General features: G+C 38.7%; 1 protein-coding gene across 3 annotated transcripts in view; it reads left to right on the top strand.

The window, feature by feature from the left end:
- Nucleotides 1-6,687: 6,687 nt before the first annotated feature.
- The window catches only part of KCNT2 (potassium sodium-activated channel subfamily T member 2), a 117,922-nt gene continuing 102,691 nt past the window's right edge, over nt 6,688-21,918 (top strand). For all 3 annotated transcript variants that reach the window (XM_042873727.1, XM_042873726.1, XM_042873728.1), the window contains exon 1: nt 6,688-6,813. In XM_042873727.1, coding sequence (XP_042729661.1) covers nt 6,719-6,813 — 95 coding nt within the window. In that variant the 5' untranslated portion in view covers nt 6,688-6,718. The remainder of the gene's footprint in view (nt 6,814-21,918) is intronic.

The raw sequence follows: 21,918 nt of genomic DNA, 5'->3' as shown, positions 1-21,918 counted from the left end.
CATGCCCTCTACCATCAGTTTTGTTAGACAATAAAAATGAAAACAATGAAAACAAAACTTTCTCTAACTATTTGATTCTTTCAGAGGAATTACCAAATCCAAAATTTCTCCAGTTTCTTCTATCCTAGCTTACAAAAACCTTAAAACTCTGTTCTCACTTTGGGCTATTTCAGTCTGTTACTATTTCTGAATCACTATCAAACCTTCCTCTCCTTCAGAACAGTCTGTGTACTTCACAAACATAAAAAAAAAAAAAGAAAAAAGAAAAAAAAAAAGTGGAAAAACAGGAGGACTCCATGAACACTTTTTCTATGAAGTTTAAATAAATGCTTTCCTTGTAGTTTTTATATCACACACATTACAGCATTGTACTCTAGTAACTATATCAGACAGTAAAAAGAAGACATGGGCAACTTCTGAACGCAAAACATACAATAAAAAGTAAATAGCCTTATAAAGCTTTAAAGATACATAAGAATAGCCAAGTTTGTTTAGAAATAAATACCTTTTTTTTTTTTTTTTTTTTTTTAAGTAAGCTGGAATAATCTGCTGCTGTTTTTAGTTATGATTAACAGCTTTTGTAAAGCTTCATGCTCTATTAGTAATATTCTGCAAATAGCTGTGCCTTCTTGAAGGGCAATAAGATCTATCAGCAGCTATTCCCGTATATTCCCATTATATACAATATAAAGGTTAGATAAGCAATGTATATTGACTGCCTCCCTGCCCATCCTCCAGGAGTTCACTGTAACATTTAGAATGAGCCAGAAATGGACCTTATATCTAACAGCTAAGAACCCAATAAATGTACATTTGTTACATTTTAAACAACCAAAAAAAAGAGATGAAACCAACATAGCTCATGTTGACCTAACTTACCATCAACTTCTTTTTGAGAAAAGGATGTGAAAGAGATCAGGGTGGTATTGCTGAGGTAGTTACTTTGCAAAAAGGAGAAGAAAGAAAATGATGATGCTTTCAAATTATAATGTGTGGGAACAAAGGCTATTGTTAGGGAAAAATGCAAGACAGAAGTAAATATCTGAATAGAAAAGGACAGAATTGAATAAGGAATGGTCCAGGCAGTCTTTGGAAATGAAATGGAAGTAAGTAGCTGATTTTTAACTAACAGGCCTGATGTTATGGTGACAAAACTGGAGAAGGAAATCAGTGCTGCCCTTATTTGAGCAGCAATTTGTAGATAAAATGATGGGTCCAAGCAGAAATGCATGCGAGATTGTATAAAAATAAATGTACAAGAATCAGGTCTAACTAGATAAAAAATTACGGTCTCAAAGAATTGTGGGCTCTATAATTGGTACACCGCTCAGCAGCATGTTCTTAGCTTTCCATCAACCATAAGAACAAGTAAAAGAAAAATACAAGGCTTCAACCAACATTTAGAGGTCATTTTGTCCTCTTGCTACTTTGTAAGAACCCACTTAGGCATTCTGTCCTGAACTGCCCTGATCATCATTATTAGTATACTGTGGTGATATATATGTTTTTTTTAGAAATTTTTGTAAAAATCACAGTCAACAAGCTTAAGTCAGGCCAGAGAGGACAACCTTCCTCTTGCAATGTGGTAACGCCAAGCCCCATATCAGTTTGAAAGTCATGAAGCACATCGTGAATCCTGGCTGGGCTGTCTTAGTAAATCCCCCATAAAGTCCAGATTTGGCACCTTCTGACTTCCATCTGTTCAGGACAATGAAAGGGGGACTGCGTGGGCAACATTTTCCTAGCAGAAATGCTGTCATAGCATCTGTGAAACAGTGGGTCACCTCCTCTTGTGCAGATTTTTGCAAGTGCAGCATACAGACTCTTGTTCATCACTGAAGAAAATGCATAGGTAATGGTGGTGACTTTGCTGAAAATTTTTGTTTTAAAGCTGAGAATTTGATCTATTAAACAGTACTATTGTGCTTTTTGTATTCCTTATAGTTTCCATGGAAATAAATATGAGGCATTACTTTCAGATCAACCTAGTAATTTGCATTGTTTCAGCTGATGTTTTACCTATACTCCACCAGATATATGAGTAACATAAACAGGAAGCTTCAAAATTTTATTCTTTCTGTACCTCAATATGACCCAAGATTTCCACATAATCACTAGCAAAACATTCAGGAGCCCAGTTCTTTCTCCCTCTGCCTCCCTTAAACTTCAGTTAAGTGCTTGGGAAGACTTACTCTCCTGTATCTAGCCAGTTACTTTTTTTTTTTTTTTTTTTTTTTTTTTTTTTTTTTTTTTAAGGACACATTCATTAAAGTCTATTTTCAGTCCTCAATTCAGTGCCGCAGATGCTTGTGACACTCCTCAGGGCCAAAATAATTCCTTGAGAGTATGAACCTACATTTGTTCCCTGAAAGAACTGAGAGCAGCTCACAGCTTTTCTTTAACACATAAGCACTGCAGAAGGAAATCTTCTCTTGAGTGTAGTGACCCAATACAACAGCTTGTGTATAAGAGCGTTTGCCTCCAAGCAAAAGACTCAGTGTCTCTTCAGCTTCAAGACATCCCCCGGTGTTTTGTGTCACTAATCAAAACATTGAATTCAGCTAACTTAAATCCCATTTCTGTCCAATTTTATGTACCTAAGAGCATTTCAGACAGAGCAGGCCACATGCTGTCAGACATGAAAGAAAACAGTTATTTTATAATGCAAACAGTTTATATTACTTAGGAGGATAAAATTAAGCTTCTTTATAGATTGCACGACTATAGTTTCAGTTATGAGTTTGCTTTCTGTTTGCTCTGCTCAACTATTAACCCGGTTGCTAGTTTACCGGGTCAGCTAATGCCATTTTGAAATGCATTTCCATGGTAGAAAAAGTGTTACAGCTTCTATTTCTACTTAGCTCCTCAAGTATGAAAACAAATGCTAGAGTAATCAATTAGGGTGGAAAAATTAATGAGGCAGTTAGAAGAGACAGTAGACACACCATTAATTTCTCATTTGACCCATTTGACTCATTTGATGATTTATAGACTTCAGAAAAGGACTGTAGCCTAAGCCTCGTTTTACTTCTGTAGCAAGTCATTATAGCAGACAGATTTCCCACTGCCTCAAGTGAAGGAACAAATACAGAGAACAAGGAAGTTTTGGCAGGATGAAAAGATACTGGGGCAGAGTGAAGAAACAATATTTTCTAGGAGGAGACATCTTGTTCAACTGTAGAAGCAGCTGAGAAAGAGAAAAATCAGCTGCACGTAAGAAGTGTTTTAATGGAGAAAGACTCTTCTTTTTTTGAAGTTTTAGAGAGCTCTAACTTCTGAACGCAGCACAGTAAAACTGGCAAGAGAGTGACAGCAGGGTAATTCATTATTTAAGTTATTTTTCATACCAGCCAAAGCAAAGAACAACTTACCTTTGAACTTTTGCCACATAAGTGCATCTGTTTTGCTTAATCTAACAAATGCTTATGAGAAGCACGAAAGTAAACTCCGAATGCAACAAGCTGTGAAAGCCATGCTTAAAAACTGCACCACCGTTGTTACACTGTGTATGACTTCATTTTAATGAAGGAATTTCTATTTGGTACCAAAGCTGGTAGACAAAGGCATTAGATACTACGTATGACTGTGGTACATATGACAGTTTAGATTTTAGTAATTATAGGAAATTAAAAAGCAAAAAACTATTTGCTATTTCAATTGGCACAGGGAATTCAAACAGGTTCTCATATTGGTTGTCTATATTTCATTGGTCACATACAAAATTAAAGTGTTTCCTCTAGCGCCTCCCATTTCAGTCACTGACTACAAAGTTAATCTTCAGGCTTTGGTTTTCATTGTGCAATTCAGAGGCTGTAAAGGGGTATAACACGTTTATGCGTTTAAGACTAACATTTGAAACTTAGCTGGAGTTCAACAAATGTAACACTCAAATGTTACAGACTGACGTCACTCAGAACAGTTACCAACACAGAAAAGTATTTTGCTTGGGAAAAAACACATGTAGGACAGGATTTTTGTATTTAATCTTGAATTAACCTACAGGTGGAAATTAGAGTAGAAAAACAACAACAAAGGTTGAGATGGTAAGGAAGGTGGGACAGACAGCTACAGTGAGGAGCTACAAGACAGAAATATTTTCAGAGCTGAATCAACACAATTTGAAGCCAAGCTTATAGCTCACATAAGAAGGAAGGGAAAAGAAAGAAAGAAAGAAAAAGCAAAATTCTACAATTTTACAGTCATCACATAGCCAAACGCTAAAAGCATAAGTTGAAGACTACACTGAAAAGCTACAGAAAACAATGACAAAGAAAGGTGCAAACAAACGCATATAAGTAAGAAGCATTTGATTGATGCCGGTTCCCATAGAAAACAGAACTGTACTTTAGACTTACACAGATCTACTGCTGAAAGAAGTAGGTCTTCCCTACCTTATGTCTTGTTATACTGCCTCACTACTGCTCTGCAGTAGCTGCATCTTTTGCCAGCACATATGTCGAACTTGGGTTTAGGAAACTTATGGAAATGAAAACTAACCCAGAAAATAATTTTTTAAAAAAGGTTATTTTTCAGCTGCTTGTGTTCCAGGCTTTGTGGGGGTGGGAATAAGTAGCCAGGGAAAGAATAAATACATATAACCCCTTTCATAGCTCTGCCTATTTGTAAGGCCCATCAAGCTGAAGTCTAGGTAATAAAAGGAAATAATTTAAAAATGGATTCCAGGCACTGCTGAAGAATCTCAGCTACTTCCTGAGTATCCCCGTGAATGGATTACACTGGAAGTATGGAAGAACTTCATCTGCTTGAGAGGCTTCAGTCTTCGTTTGGTAGATTGACAAGGTCAAACTCACGGGTAGGTGGGCCCCTTCTGTTGGGAGTCAGCCACGTCAGCTGCACAACTGTGCATCTAAACAACCCAGCTTCCCTCGATATTTATGGGGCCTGTGCCAACACTCCTGAAATTCAAAACAAAAACTCAAATTATAAGTGCAAACCAATCAATGCCTTATCATGTTTGCACCTTAAATTTCAAAAGAATTGACACAAAACAGCATCAGCCATGTCTCACAGTACCATAGAATAGCTGGAATTGGAAGGGACCACTAAGGATCATCGAGTCCAACTCCTGGTTCCAAACAGAACTGCCTGCACAGAAGTCCACGTATCTGAGAGTGGCGTCCAAATGCTCCTTGAACTCTGGCACTTGGGGCTGTGCCCACTGCCCTGGGCAGCCTGCTCCATGCCCAAGGCTCTCCGGCGCAGAACATTTCTCTAACTCACACCTGATCACCCTGATGCTGTTCCATGCTGTTCCCTCAGTGCCTGTCGCTGTCACCAGAAAGCAGAGCTCAGTGCTCCCCCTCCACTCCCTGCGAGGAACTGTAGGCTGCCACGAAAGCCTTTCCTCACAGCTCCTCTGCTCTGGGCTGAGCAAACCCAAGGGTCTCAGTGCTCCTCATATACCTTGTCCTCCATACCCTTCACCATATTTGTACCCCTCCTTTGGATGCTTTCTAATAGTTCTATGTCTTTCTTAAGCTGTGGTATCCAAACTGCACAATGATTGAGGTGAGGCCACATAGAGCACAGCAGGACAGCCCCTTCCATCACCCGGTGGCAGTACTGGCAACCCTTTGGCCACCAGAGCACACTGCTGGCTCAGCTCTGTTTTCACACCAGCCAGAACTGCAGATCCCTTTCTTTGGAGCTGCGCTCCAGCCACTCAACCCAAAGCCTGTGTACATACCCAGGGTCGTTCTGTGCCAGGTGCAGAATCCCCCACTTGCTCTTATTAACTTCATGAAATTGGCAATTGCTGAGCTGCCTGCTTTGTAAAAATCTCTCTGCAAGGCATCTCTAGGATGGGGGCTCAATGGCTACTCTCAATTTAGTGTCCTTCACAATAATGAAAACAATAAGGAAGGCTGGCCCTGCAGACACCCACCTGTATCCGGATAGGAGCCTGATGGAGTCCTCTGAGCCTGCCTGCCACCAAGTCGTGCCTGCTAGAACAAAGAGGAGCAGGAGACAAAGCTATGGCAGAACCAGCAGGCCTTCAGCAACGTGGGGTCTGCAGAGAGGATCCTTAAAGGCAGCACGTGAAAAAAGAACGAAATACAAGAAAGAACGACCTATCATAACAAAACACCCAGAGATCGAACAATCTTTACTTCGACGTTTGGGGCCTATGGAAAGGTACTTCCGAGGCAGCCTCAGGTGGTACCGAACGCGGCAGCTGTCGGTGCAGGTGCCGAGCAACGCCCGGGGCATGAAAGCGCCCTCCGGGAGCCCGGCACAGGTGCGGCGCGGCGCCTCCTGCGTCCCGGGGGCGAGCAGCCCCCCGCTCGGCACGCAGCCGACGGCCCTTCTATTGGCCGGCAGGCAGAGGTTCCCGCACCGTCACCGGAGCACGCTAACGAACGCCCGCCCTATTGGCTGGCCGGCCCGCGGCGGCTCCGAACAATATTTGCATGGCGCTGTGCGGGCGGTGCGCGCGCGCTCGCGCGTTGTGGGTGGGCGCGCGCCGCCGCCGCCCGCCGCCACCTGTCCGCCCCGCCGCGCGAGGCGGAACTTTCAACCCGGCGGCCGGTGACGGCCCCGCGGCGCGTGTGGAGCGCGGCGACCGCCTCGGGAGTCCGGGGACGGCCGGCCCCGATCCGGTACCGCCGCCGTGCCGCGCCGCTCCGTCCCCGGAGGCGCGGACCGGCGTCCGGGAGCGATCGGCGCTCCGCGGGTCGGTCCGCCTCCGCCGGGCAGGATGGTGGACTTGGACAGCGAGGTCCCCCCGCTGCCGCCGCGGTACCGCTTTCGAGATCTGCTGCTGGGTGACCAGGGCTGGCAGAGCGACGACAGGTGAGCGGCGCGGCGGAGCGACGGAGGGCCGGGCCGGCGGGGGGCGGCGAGGCGCGGCCCTGCTCCGGGGGCTCCGCGCCCGGGCAAACTTTCCAGGGGAAGAAACGGGGCCGGAGGAGCGGGCGGGATGCGGGACCGGCCGCGGGGGAACGCGCCGAGCCGCGCTTCGGCTGCCCCGGGAGCGGCGCTATTGTCCGACACGCGGCTCCCGCCCGGCGTTCTCTTTCCGCGCTGCGATTCAGGCTGGGATGGCCATTGCCTTCATCTGGTTGTGAATCGTTGCGAGGATTAAAGACAACAAACCGATGGCGCACCAAGGCGTGCTTCGTTTCCAAGCGCTAAGTAGCGTTGGTGATCACCGGCACCGCGGTGCCGCTATGTGACCGCGCGACCTGCCGTGCCAGCGAGCGATTCACTCACAGCGCCTGCAGAACCGCGTGAGATCTGCTTTGCAGTAAGAATTCCCTATGGTTGAATGGCAGAAAAGCCTGCTTGTCTGTAATGCTATGTTGAACCGATTTTAATTCAATACAGTTGTACTGCCAGGGTGAGTCATGCTTGAACTCAGGAGCCAGAAACTTTGATTTTAATGCTGATCTACTCTTGCAATTTTAGCTGCTTTCCTAAATAAATAATAATAGTAAAAGATCTCTCATTGCTCACAAGTTCACATAAAAGCAAAATTTGGTATTTTCTTTATGACAGTGCGGTATACAATGAAGTAATTAAACAAATTCCATTTACCCAGACAGTTATGAAATGGTGAACGATGTCTTAAGATAGTCATGAAAACATGGTGGTGGCTGGAAATGATGGCATCGCATGCTGTATTAGTTCAGTGCAAGGGAGTTACTGGATTTATCAAAGCATGGTTGTATATTTTAAATACTAATTAAATTATAAGCGTATTCTGTGCACATAATTTTATGATGACAGCATTCTTTGAGGACTTTAGAAAAAGTAGATAATATACCTCCTTTTTATTTTTGACTGGAATAGGAAAAAAGCCCACAACCTTTCTTTATTAACTGTTTGTTTATTTAGCTAAGATTGTGATGGCTAACAAAAATAAAATACTCTCTGTGCCACTCTTCGGACCACTCTGTGGATTAAAACTTCTGCCATCTCTAGTTCAAACTTCTGTTTGACTTGCTTTCCTAAACTTCATAACGTTACCTTCTGTGGAGCAAGCATGGGGCTGATCTCACACTGGAAATTGCGTATAAGCAACTATAAACTATAGCGCGGAAATTCCTACTGCAAGTCTACGTCTGCTTAATGAAATATATATATAAATCCTTGGAAAATACTGATAGCACAACTATAGCATAACAGCATTACAGAGCATGATTATTATTGGAAAACTACACCAACAGGCTAGTGGAATATGAATAGTTAATAGTTTAATTATTTTGTTAACATCTATGAATGAAATAACCATCTCTAGTCACATCTGAAATATAAATTATGAAGCCAGGACTGAAAAGAGCAGAAATGGCTTTCCAGAACTTCAGCTATTGCCCTCTGTTAGGTCTGGACACAGCTGCAGCATGGGGGGAAGGCTGTGCAGTTGGCTCTACTTTGCATGAGGCTGTCATAGCAGCACTCTTCTCCTACAGTGCTGCAAGTTACCATAGCAGTCTCCAGATACTTGCTTTCTGTTATCTGAACAAAGTCCGTTCTTAAAAAAAGAAAAAAAAAAAAAATCTGAGTTTTTATTTGCCCATCTTATAATATGGTCATAATGAGATTGTTTTTCTTTTTGTTTGTTCTCTAGTAGAGGAGATCACTTAATACTGAAATATTACTGCAATCCCACTGCTGATATTTTGTTACTATCCAGTATACCAAAAGCATACTCTGTATAAAAATATGGCCATATATTTTTAATATTAGACACTTTCAGGAAATACTTTATTAAAGAGGCTAAAGACCTGTGAGGACTTTTAACAAAGTTTGAAATGGTTCACCACAGGATTGATATTACATGAGTATGACATTGGTTCTTTTTTTTCTTTTTTCTTTGTGACCTTACATAAGTGACCCAGGTTTGTGTTTGGTGAAGCACATTTCTTGTATTCTCTTCTAATTAGCACATAATACAGATATTGCCAAAGGTTGTGCTTTACACCATCTTCAACTGAATAGACATTAACTATGACTGGAATACCTGAAAACTATAATACAGTTGAAGTAGCCTTATAGCATGGCTGCACAAAGGCATGTGATCAATATGGCTCATTTTCAGAGGTTACTAGCCATTGGTCAAGATCCTGGAAATAATTTTTTGCATGTTTCCAGTTCACTGCAACTTCATTCTTCTCATTGCTTTTGACTCCTGTGCACAGATTGATACCAACGATTTCCACCTGTGATTGATAAACCTCAGGCCTGCTACATCTGAACTCTTAATTTGCTGTTTTAGGCTCATTCCTTTTAAGGGGAGAATTTGATCAGATATTTATTTTAAATAATTCTATTTGCTTATAAAATGCACGCACAAAGTTCTTTGCTGAAAGTAACGGGACTGATTAGGGAAAATTGTTGTCACCTCTGTCCCTGTCTGCAGATAGACTTCTAAACGCCATTTTCTCACTAGGATTGCTCTTCCAGTAAAACTTCAGTCCCCATTTAGCTATTCACATTTTATATGGAAAAAAAATATTAATTTACTCAGATCTTTTTGTGTCGTTTTATTTATTTATTTTTTTAAGTAGAGGCACTCACAATCCTGTCACCATGTAAAATATTTAAATACTTTGGAACGTATATGAATACTCTGGACATATGTGGAAGCTTTTCACATATGTCCAGACGGGAGAGCAGGTGAAAGCCCAGCACAGTGGCTGAAGTACACGGGTGCCACACAATTATTTCTGCAGCAGGTGCTTTCATTGTTCTGGCCACGTAAATGATCCAACCACTGGACCATGGGTGATAAGACTGAATAACTGACTTTATTTACATAATTAGTTATATCACTAATATCCCTTGGTGAAGTCTTGCCTTTGCTCTTGAAAATAACTGAAACTGAAGTAAATACTTTGATTTAGTGGATATTCTTAGATGTTTTTCTTTACCATCATAATACAGTCTGGCTGCCTGGGAAGGGAGCAGGAGTAAAGGGATAACTCGGGGATTATCTCGGCAGCAGCCATTTACCCATCAGTTCAGCAAGATTTCACTGAAGCACAACTGCAACAGTAAGTTGCATAACACATAGTTTCAGCTTTTATAAGCCCACTGATAATCAATTATCAGTCTTACCAGCTGAGTTGAAGAGCATCAGAAACAAAAGTAGAAAATATCCTTGTAAGTGAATCACAGTGAAAACCTGATGTGGTTTAAATCTGGCAAATGATTTGCTTCAAAGAACTGGAAAAGATATTAACTTCAGGCTCCCATGTCAACTTTCAAAAAAGCTGTTTGGAAAACAGAAAATATATTGTTTCATCTAACTGTGTACTCATTATATACTTCAAAAAAAGCCAAAGCAGATAACTAGAAGCTAAAAGAATTCCAAGTTAAAAATAATAATTAAAAAAAAAGCATTTACATTCTGTTGGTATGAGTGCTTTCTTAGTAAGGTTAGTCATAAGTTCAGTGTTTAAGTAACATGTAGAGTCAAGAATGTAACTCACCACTGTGATTGCTTACACTAGTGACCTGGTTGGATTTCTGCTGCGTGCTTTTGGCTATCACCAGGTAGCCAAAACAGTTTGAGCAGCGTTCAGGAGGGGTCTGGTATTTAGAATGTCCAAGGAAACACTCCCACACAGTGTGTATATAGGGCACTCTTTGTCATTTCATGTCAGTGTCAGTGCCTGGGCCCATTGTCTTACTGCTAAAGATGTACCCAGAATGGATCACTGTCATTTTATTGTGGAAATAACATCTACCCTTGAATGTTACACACTGCTTTTCCTATTTCTGCTACTATTTTTTTTTTTTTTTTTTTAAGTTGCCTGTGTTTCCTGCAAGTCACACATTCATTTTACATACATATGGCAGCTCTGCTACAGGGAGGTCCAAGTATAACTAGCAGACACATTCATACCTGGGTCTTCTTCCTCAAACACACTGTATAGCCTTAAATTGAAGGCAATAAGTGTGTTAAACACCTTTACTGTCATAATTCCTTTCCCACAATATTTTAGAAACAGAAAAGGAAAAAATGCATGGATGTTTTAAAAATGTGCAGCAGGAGATTCTGTTGACCTCAAAAATGTAACATTTTGTTTTTACTATCTTTTACACTTCAAATCCCTCTGGGTCTCTGCAAGATTAAGCAGAATGTTGGATTTTCTTTGGTCCTTGTATACCAATGTAAGTTTTATAAATGCTGAATATTTCTAGCAATATTAATGAAGAGACCACAGGGTACACATTAGAGCATTGAATTAATACAGTCTGTCATTTGAACTGCAATACTATACACAAGAGTTTATAGTCAAAAACATTTTTTATATTATTATTAAATTTTACTGCCTGTTGGATTTCCAAGTCACACGGAGAAGTAGAATGCTCAAGAAAGAATCACTGTGACTATGCTACTTCAAAATCACATACCAAAAGAGTAAATAAAAGAGAACACTGAACCTTGATGCATTTTGTAACTCTCACACTCAAAGCATCAGATTTCATAATTTCCATATGCTGTTCCACTAAGTGTTTACAATTTCACAGTCATAGAAAAAAATTTACATTTCTCAGTTCTGCATTTTTCTTTTCTGTACCTAAGTAAGAAGAGACATTAGCTGGTACTGGGAACACATTTCAAATACTGCTCCTGTACCAAGGATGAAGATTTGAGTCATTTTGCTATAGCATATACTTTAATAATAAAACCATGCAGGCAAGCGTTAGCTTTGTTATATTGGCTACTGAATGGATTAAATTAAAACCAGATTTCCTTTCTAATCTGCTTACCACTTAAATCAACATTACCACCTATCTGGAAAGAGATCCAGACATTGCAGCACTTCCACACACCACTTGGAGAACTGTTTGTTGCTGTCATTTGACTCACTACTTTCAAGGAACAGCTCCTCTTGTAAACCTCAGAAGGCACAGCGCGTATTACGGAGTAGAGCCCTCCTTTGTCTTACTTTTTGGAAGTCACCTGAGATTATTCAACTAAGAGGGGTTAAAAGCTCACCCATTTCTGAATCAAGTGACTTAAGATATCTGACCCTCGATTCAAATCACATGAAAATTCTGCACCTCCTCAGAAGATTCTGTTATGATTTCTTCAAAATAAACCCCCCTATTTCCTTCAATTTGACCTCTTCATTTTGGAAAATGTATTGAGTTCTTCCATTTAACACAGATCACAAAGTAAAAGATCTTACGCAAATAAAAACAAATCCAGATATATTTGGCAATATAAGTAATTTTTCAAAGCAATTCAGCAATTTAGAATCCTAAATTCTGTTTCAGAAGCTTGATTTTGACTGAAACCACTTAAGATTTTAATGATATAATTGACTAAGAAAGTAAATAGTTCCATGGTAACTGTGGTGAGACTCTGCACAGAGGTATTTGGAAAGTCTGAGTTGCCCAGAAACCTAAAAAAAACTTCGGCATGTTAATAATAATTAAAAAAATAAAGAAAAATACTAATATTTCAAAACCACTGCACCAGCCACATTTAGAGGTCTATATTTATACTTCAGGTAGCAGGTTTAGGAGCACAGTTCTCATAAATAAATTCGTATTTCAGAACTCACTTTCCATCTCAACTAATCATTGGATTAAATCCCTTTTTGTAGTTAATCTTACAGGTAAAAGGAGGAATGAACTTCCTTATTTGGAAGAAGTGAAGAGGAAGCAATACTCCACAAAAGGTGGTTCTGTCAGCTTATACGTGTTTTAGCATCATTCTTACAACAACAGCAGAAACAAAGATGTATTATTTCTACAGTCCACTTCATCTAGCACAAATTGGAATTGGGGTAAAGATAAAAAGATAAGAGAAACAGTTCCGTGTTATATCTGTACTTGTCCTAGAAAGACCTCAATGGTGAACATTTGCAGAAGTTTTCTGGTGCAGAAAAAGTTTAAGTAACTCAGCTTCAAAACTCTGAAAGAGCTTTTACTTTTAATTTTTAAAATTTTTTAAATTTTTATTGTCTTCTCCTGGCCAAGTTTGTAAATGTGCTTGGTACTTCAATTATTACTTAATTATACACTTAATACTCAAAAGCTCTTATTTTTCCATCTAGAACCTTTATCCGTGCTACTTTACATCTGGCAGACACTACAGTATTCCCTGGGGAACTGATCAGTTCCTTCCCAAATGTTCTCTCTCTTAATTTTATGATTATTATAAATCATAATCATTGGCTGTGATAGAATAACAGTAAATTTCTGTGTTGCTGTGATTACTGTCAGAATGATTCTTTTATAACAAATGGTAGCATTGGTTTCTATTACCTCCTTTTTTCCTGTGAGTCATGTGGAACATCCCAAATGTCTGAAGCTTCAAAACACTTATTATGAAGATTTTTTCTAAACATCTTAGTGCTATACATCAAGTTCCTAGACTGGAAATTTGTAGTGTACTAAAAGTACTCTTTTGAATTGAAGGCTATGGTACGTGCACTCTATCCAGTGACTTGTTCTAGTCCATTAAATCCTTTAAAATGAATATCATTCAACTACCTTAAAAGTTCTGCAGCACAGAAGATTTGGTGCAGAATGCCTTAAAGATTCCAGCCTCCTCCACACAGTCATCTACTAATTATGTTATCAGTTAACTTCCCGGTGGGAAGTATCAGTAAAACAGAAACACTCATTAAGAGATAAAAACAGTGATATTATTATTTACTGACAAGCATCCCTTGAGGGACAAATTCTGTCTCCATATATAGAGATGTCTATGAGGCAGTGCTGTAGATCTGTGGTGGAAATCCAATCACTAAATCTCATATCATTCTGCTTGACTTTGTTGAGTATCAAGCCATGGTAGATGAGGAGGAAGGCATTAGGTTATAACAAGTCAGTGCTGGACAAGTTATCTACTGAGTTAAGAACAAGAAAAAAAATTTAACTCTCAGGCAGGGAGTTTAGCCATTAGTTACTGGAAATGTAACAGCTGGACAAGGATCATATGCCTGGTAGGAGCAATTTACAAGATTTGAGCAGCAGTCCTAGCTATAGATTAGCCCTGCCAGGAAAGTCTTTCCCTGTCTCCTAGATACTGTATTCTGAGTCAAAGTGCTTTCTGCAAAGAAAAGAGTTTGTGCTTTAGCTTTTTACAGTGTCAGAGTTAACGCCACTTGTATTTCAATTATCTTTAAGTTACAGAGCTCCTTCAAAATACAGTGATTATTGATATATTTAATAAGGAGTAAACATTTTAGAACAGACTCTGTATTATTCTAAATAGCCATATTGTTCTAGGGGGGTTTAATGTCTTCCTCACTTTGTTTTTTCTTCCCCGGGTGACTAGAAAAGACTTAAGCACAGATAAAAGCAGTGTTAAACCAAATCTGAAACAAATACAAATGGGAAAAACGTTAAGCTGAGACTGGAACACTGCTTTATATTTGTTCTTTATGTGACAGCATCTGTTAATGCACAACATCCCCTTACTCCAGAAGGGGTTTGGTTTCCCATACTCACATGGAAATGAAGTAAGGGCATTGGTTACTTATTACTACTGCCTTGCAATTCTCCCTGTCAAGCACAGCCAGCTCTAGCAAAGATGGTGGTATGAACACTACTCTCTACATTTAACTGAATGCACCCTTTTGAAAAGTAAGCAAACTCTGCTTCCACTGCATATAACAATTTTGTATTTGATTAGTGGTGTAACAGTCAGACAGATCAGCACAGAGGAATGGTGATACAGGCAACATACTGACAAAGGGACTAGCATGATAGAAGGGTACTACAAAGAAAACTACAAAGAAAAAGCGCTCACCCATCTCTAAACATCTAGGCTCAGGAAGAAAACTCCAGAAGAGGGGGGGGGGGGGCATCTCCAGCAAGAGATCCTTCCCTACTACCAGTCAGCCCTTAAATGAGCTTTAAGAGAGCTGCAGCCAGACTCCATCCCTTCTGGTCACACAGCTGAATTGCCTTCACCCGTGCTCCCAGGGCTGACCAGATCCTTTCCCCAGGTGATCAATCAGTGGTTCAGGCTGTGACTCAGCAGTTTCCATACAAGTGTTTTAATCAGATATATGAACTATTATTTAAAAGATGTTTTTGTAGTTACTACCTGGTTTTTAATTACTGTTTTGTTCTCTCAGTAATCATTAAAAAAAAAAAAAAAAAAGACAATACAGACACACAAAGTGTAGCAAAATATTTTGTAGTACACACATTAATTAACTGACTGATTAATTTAGCTAATCTCACACAAAAACCCCCATACATTTAAAGTGCACTGGATTTTAAGGGCCAGATTAGTTTTTGCTTCTGATTTTTTCCCCTAATTTGGCAATCTACAGATTATAGTCTGGAGGAAAAAAAAACACGAAACAAAAAACCTCACAAAGTAAGATGAATGCTGTATTATAAATTTGTTTAATACGACAAATTGTAGCAATTAACTATTCATGAAAACTTGAACAATGTGATTTTTGTGCCGTTTAACCAACTCAAGTGGTCATTCAAACAGGTTTAATGCAACCTTGGCATGGCATTTCACGTTAGGAAGAATGAGTTGGGCCACTAGAAATGCTTCAGAGTAAAGCATCTCTGAGGATATCAGTAGGGATGTCTGAGAAATGGTAGAAAGGGAATTTTTGTGAGCCAGTCTTGTGACATGCACCATGGGCTAATCTGAGACTTGTGGAGTGGCGACGAAGAGCTGGAGTTGTCTAACAATCTGCTGCTACTTCTCTTTGGGCTATGGTGACCTGTGGGTTTAGAAATTCCTTTCCTTTCTAGGAATGGCAATGCCACTTTACATGGACAGAAATGTTCATACGGAAAGAAGAAAGAGTTGAAAGTACTGTTATGCCTTCTTGTATTACCCTAGGCATTTGACAATTCATTATCAGACCTCCTTATGTTAATATAGTTGATCCATAAACACACCTCTGCTCATTGTATGCAGGTATTCCACCTATTACTAACTGCTCTGCCTTAAGATCTATATAAAGCATAAGAACAATGATAGAACAAAACCTATTCAAACCCATCTCAGCAATACAGTTAGCTGAAAAAATCTTAAGTAATTTGACCCTCACTAAAGCCACCGAACTTTGAAATATCTGCCTTCATCTGGGAGGTCATAGTTTACATTGAACAAGCCACTTTTCCAAAGGCACCTGCTAACCCATTTTGTAAAAACATCTAAAGCACATCATGGAATTTTGAGATTATTTAAAAAATAAAATACCGGGCACAGAATTCTACCAGGTAATCTACTGATGAGCAGCACTTTTACACTGAAGTGCTTAATCATCGCACTACGTTGTGAAAGTGCTATTTAATTAGAATTAAAAATATAGAATAAACTGCTACAATATTGTGAAAACATATTTTAAAGTTTTCTTAATCTAAGAAAAAGCCAATTAAAAACCATACCTTATGTATGTGTCATAGAAAGTGTAATAGCTCACTCCAAGGAGAATGAGATTTACATGAAATCTGTAGTTACACTGTACCTTGTTGGCTGTGAAGAACAGTATCAGACAGGTGACATCTAAGATACCAGTGACATTCATTTGTTCTATTATGTGTTCAGAGTTTGTGAGTAATTGTAATTCCTTAAAGTATATAAATAAATAAACACTCTTTTTGTGGGGAAAAAAAAAAAGCATGCAGTAGAGACTGAAAAGTTATCAGTATAGACCAATTTCCTTTTACACATAAACACAAATCACAGATTTGTGACAACTGCTCTATGCCTTATGAGGTACTAGGATGGAATATTAGCCTACAGTGACAGTAAGTAGCCATAGTCTCATTAACTCGTTATATGATGCAGGATTTCACTTGCATGCAAGCGAAGGGAATGAGGGTCTTTGTAAAACTAATCGTTGAATTTTTTACTTTTTCATTCCCAGTCCTACCCTTTTCAATACTTCTTCAGTTAAGACAAATGTTTATTGTAACAAATGAAGTCATTAAGTCTTTATCTTCTTTTATATATTTAGTAATAAATTCTTAATAGGGAATACTATTTTTTTCCTATTTTTTTCTCAATACCAAGCAAAGTGATATCCTCATCTCTTGGAATCCTTAATTTTCTTGTTTTTTAAAAATAAAAGAAGCAAACCAAAACAAACCACAGAAACAATCTAGAAAGCATTTCCAGATGAGGGCCCAAAGGAAACTTCATTCAGATTAACAACTAATGTTTTGCCTTTTCTTCGGTGTGAGTATTCAAAGTATTTATTTGGTAGTCTTTTATTTATCAGTTCTCCTATGAGGATACCAAGTACTTCGCTTACTGATAAGTATATACTTATACACAATTGATAGAGCAGACAAAAATGCGTTTAAAATTATCACTTGCAAGTTAGGTTGCAATTGAAGCAATAGAAAAACCACAATAGAAAACAGAAAAATAGGAGTACATCATTAGCAACTTTGTGTTGTGCAGCTACATTTATCTGAGTACCTGGTACACACATATACATATATATATATAGGAATATGCAATATTCTGACAGCCTGTTTCTACTGTTTTCCCTCCTCAGAGCCAAAGTGGCTCACTCTATACCTGAACTTTATGTCTATCCTGTTAGACTACTAAACATTTTTATCACTTCTGTGGCCACATGTACAGCAGTCACTCTTGTCAATTAATGCTGATGAACACACTTCTGTCTACATAATACCATGTCACACCACACAGAGAGAATTGAGATATATGGATTTATTATTTCTTTGCACTGCAACTGACTATGTGCATAAGTGTTGAAATACTTATTCAGCATTACTGATTATTTTAGTGTGCTTATTGTTTGGGTTCAAGGCCAATGATGATTAATTCTGTCTTGCTTAGGCTACTTCTACTTTATAAGTGCAAAAAATCCTCTGCTTTTGTACATTTGTAAGAAGTTACCTGGCTTATTCTATTAGGATTCTCTCAGTTCTAGCTCCAGGTAGAATACATATTCTTTTATGACAAAGGACTGCATGTTATTTTATTCTTCAAGTTATATCACTTTCCTACTCAGTTTTTTCTTTCATCTTTGATTTTCAACCTAATCTACTTCTATTAAAAAAAATTATTAAAAAAAAATAAAAATGATGGTATATTTCTATGCTTCTTTGGCCATAGTGGCATTGTTATTGTACCTTCTTTCCTGAAGAAAATGTCTCCTCTGAGGACAGGTTCTCATTTTGTATTACAGCAACCTTTTTGGGTTGCTTACTTTTTCTTATATATATTATTATTATTATTGCAGCATCAGTCTCCATAGAACCTTTCTAAATGACTTAAAAAAAATTAAGTACATGATGTTCACTTCAGACTTCTCCCTTATCTATCTCTTCCAATTATCTCATAATGGAGCAGAGTGCTACAGCTCATATTCTATTTATATCTGTCATTTGCTCTGCTCTTAGTTTGTTCCTAGCCTAAATCCAACTTGAAGGTCTTGGCATGGGTGCCATTTGTTCTTTTTCATCTCCCATCAACATTATCACTGGTACTTGTATTTTTATCAATCCTAACATATGCTGTAAACATTTTTGCTGTTGTTTTGTTAGCTTTTTGCCATGATTTTATTTAGCTGCCATTTTTTAATCTTTACTTTTCACCCTAATGTGGTGGTTACAACTTTATGTCTGGTTACAATTCCAATTTTCAGGTTACAGACAATTTGTTGTCTACCATTGTGGATGTGGCTTATGCAATTCTAAAGAAACTAAAATCACTGCAAGCTGAGAATTATCTCCCGTCCTTTTAAGATACTAACACTTTCTCCAACTTGAGTAACTATAGTACAGAATAACATCTTTTTGACTACTGTATATATATATATATATATAATTTTTTTTTAAAAAAACAAGGCATTCTTAGGAATTCATAAAGAGAAGAATAAGAAAATACATAAAAATCTGCTTTTGAACTTCATATACATTTGCCTTGTATTTTTATTATTAATTATATTTGTATGAAATCCTGAGACCTTGAATCTAGGACAAACCATTGTAGAAAAGCCCTTTAGGGAAATAGAAGAGCATATGACTCCAATTTCAAGAGGAATGTGTCAGAAGTCAAGCAATTTGCAGCAAGTAGATGGAACACAGGACCAGAGTGTCCTGATCAAATATAGATCAAACAATGAAGAGTTCAGCATACTGAACTGCCTCCTAATCCTGAAGGCATGCTAAAGACTGATACTTAAGAAGCACTTATAGTGTTTGAAGACAAAGATGAAAATAGAACTACTGAAGGAAAAAAGCAAGTTTACAGAAGTAACTGGAAAGCTGCTTCCTTCCAGACAGCACAGTGGCTTAGCAGCCTTCATGTAGTAGCTATGTATTTGTGCAGGTAGAGTAGGATGGGAAGGTTCAGCTCTTTGCTGTGGGTAGCTATTACTACTCCAGTACTAACTTAATGAAAAAAGATAACCATAAAACTCTCCTCCTGGGAATACCATAGTTATACATCCTCTTACTTGCACTTCTTTCACAGTTGTAACTATGAATGAAAAATAATCCATTTTGATTTTAAGAACCCTACAAACTTGAATAGGTAGCTATATCATGCTTCATTTTAGCAAGCTAGCAAATTATACTGTTGTTTCAGTTGGCTACGAATTCATACAGCTGACGTTGAATATTATAAGCTTTTAACCCTATTAACAAGAGATAAAATTTCTCATAATATTAATCTTATACTGGTAGTATTTGACTCTGCTCAGCTAGTTTTCTCTTAAAATCAAAGACTGCCTAGTTTGTTAATCACAGATTAAACTGGTGTGATTGGTCAGTTACTTAGCAGAGAGTAGTAGGCGATAAGAGACAAGGCATAAGAACAGAGCAAGTTAACACACTGAGTCTTGTTCTAAGATCATTCCGGTAGATCTCTTTTCTGATTCTTCTCTCAGTGAACTTACCCCATTCTCACATATATTTCTATATTCTCTCCATTTTGTTCTTATGATCAATATAGTTATAGAAACAGGTTTTTTTTTCTAATGATTCTGTAAGTTACCCTGAACTGCAAATGTGTATATATTTTTCATTTATGAATACACTTGGCTGCTTTCAGATTCAGATAGCTGGAACTGATAGTAGTAGACTTGGATGCGCAGTCCAAGCACACCCTCATGTCCCAGACAGCTCTGCACTGTCAGGCCTCTGTCAGCAGCCCTTTCTTTGTAGTACAAACTGGCATCAAAGGCCAATGCTTGAGCCTCTTCCCTTTCAGAGCTGCTAATCCCTGCTCTGCGAATTACATAAGGAAATTAAGATCCTACTCTGTTCCCTCAGTTTGAGCCTCGCATGATGTCAAGTATCTATCAACTACATTATAGTCCTGAGCATCTGCTTCTATCAGCCATAGCTTTCTCTTGTGTTAACTGTAGTCTGCGCCTTCTATGTAACAATTGTTTCTCTCTCTTTTTTTCTTAAATTCACAATTGGAGAAATCTCAGTCCTGTCATTTGGCCTTTAAAATTACTATTGCAATAGAGGTTTAGACTGTCACTTAAATTCAATTGCACTATATAGCACCTGTTAAATAAATGTCATTTTTCCGGACATAACTATCTTAGCAGCCCTACCTGTTATTTATGTTACATCATTGCATAGATGTACACATGAATTCACCTTCCACTCAGCATAAAATTCACCCTACTTTCCTTGTGCTGTATAAACTCTTGTGAATGAGTCTACTACTCAAGGCCCTGGAGAGCAGCACTGGCACTTACTCCACACTCAGCCTTTTTTGGAGAAGATTAGAAGGTGACAAACCAGACTGTGTTGACAGCTGGGGGTGGCAAGAGAGAACTTCAGGGATTAGGGATGAAAGAAGAGTAAGTGGCAATGGTGCTAACAAAGTGAAATTGAGCACTTTTCTCCTTTCCCATCTCCCAAGATGAAGAAACCAAAGAAACGTTCTACTTTTTTTTTCTCTACTTTTTTTTTTTTTTCCTGAGGCAAACATGCAAAGGGTTAATAATTGAGGAATCTAATGTGTATATATCACAGGAATACACAAGTGCACATACATCTTCAGCCTGGAGAAGGGAAGACTGTGGAATGACCTCGTTGCAGCCTTTCAGATGTAAAGGGAGCCTATTTACAGTAGGGGCGTCAACTCTTTGAAAGGGTAGACAGTAGCATTACAAGGGGAAATGGTTTTAAGTTGAAGGAGGGAAGATTTAGGTTGGATATCAGGGGAAAGTTCTTTACTCTGAGAATGGTGAGGTGCTGTAACAGGCTGCCCAGAGAAGCTGTGGATGCCCCATTCCTGTAGGTGTTCAAGGCCAGACTGGATGGGGCCCTGTGCAGCCTGGTCTGGTATTAAATGTGGAAGTTGATGGACCTGTCTGCAGCAGAGGGGTAGGAGCTTGATCCTTTCAACCCACACCATTCTATGAGTCTGTGATTTATGATCTACATCTAATGTCACTTGAGGTTAAAATTAGCACCAGCTTAATTTTCGTAAAGGTTTAAATATTTGAAGGTTATATTAGCTCAACCATTTCAGTGTTTAGTTTTCCATGACCTCCCTGACAGTAAATTCCTCTGTTATCTGAAAATATAGTTTATACCTGGATGGCAACTGCATAAGCACATGTGAATTACAAAGTGTGTGCCAAACTTTCACTGACTGGTATGAGTTTTATCTGCAAATTTTTTTTCAATTGCACATTGAAAACATGTATCTCCATCTATGTGAATATAAAAGCATCTTCAGTGTGTTCAAATGCTTTTTTCTTATGGTTAATAGTTATCTTCACTTCAGATTTCTATTTGTTTTAAAGAAACATGCAATATTTCATGCTTCATTTCTCCTCCAAATATCATTAGTATGGTCATTTTATGAGAAATAAAGCAATTTAGTTATGCCTAGTTTTCATCTTGAAGGAAGCAATTTTAGGAGAAGGAAAAAAAAAAAGAAAGATCAGGTCAGAGAGGCATCAGACAATTCAGATTGATTAGAGATATCTATTTGGTGTC

This window comes from Lagopus leucura, unplaced genomic scaffold, assembly GCF_019238085.1.
Source record: "Lagopus leucura isolate 7727_CA_CO unplaced genomic scaffold, USGS_WTPT01 Super-Scaffold_100009, whole genome shotgun sequence".
NCBI lineage: Eukaryota > Metazoa > Chordata > Aves > Galliformes > Phasianidae > Lagopus > Lagopus leucura.
Note: the sequence above shows the minus strand (reverse complement) of the source record. Positions and strands in the feature narration are given on the sequence as shown.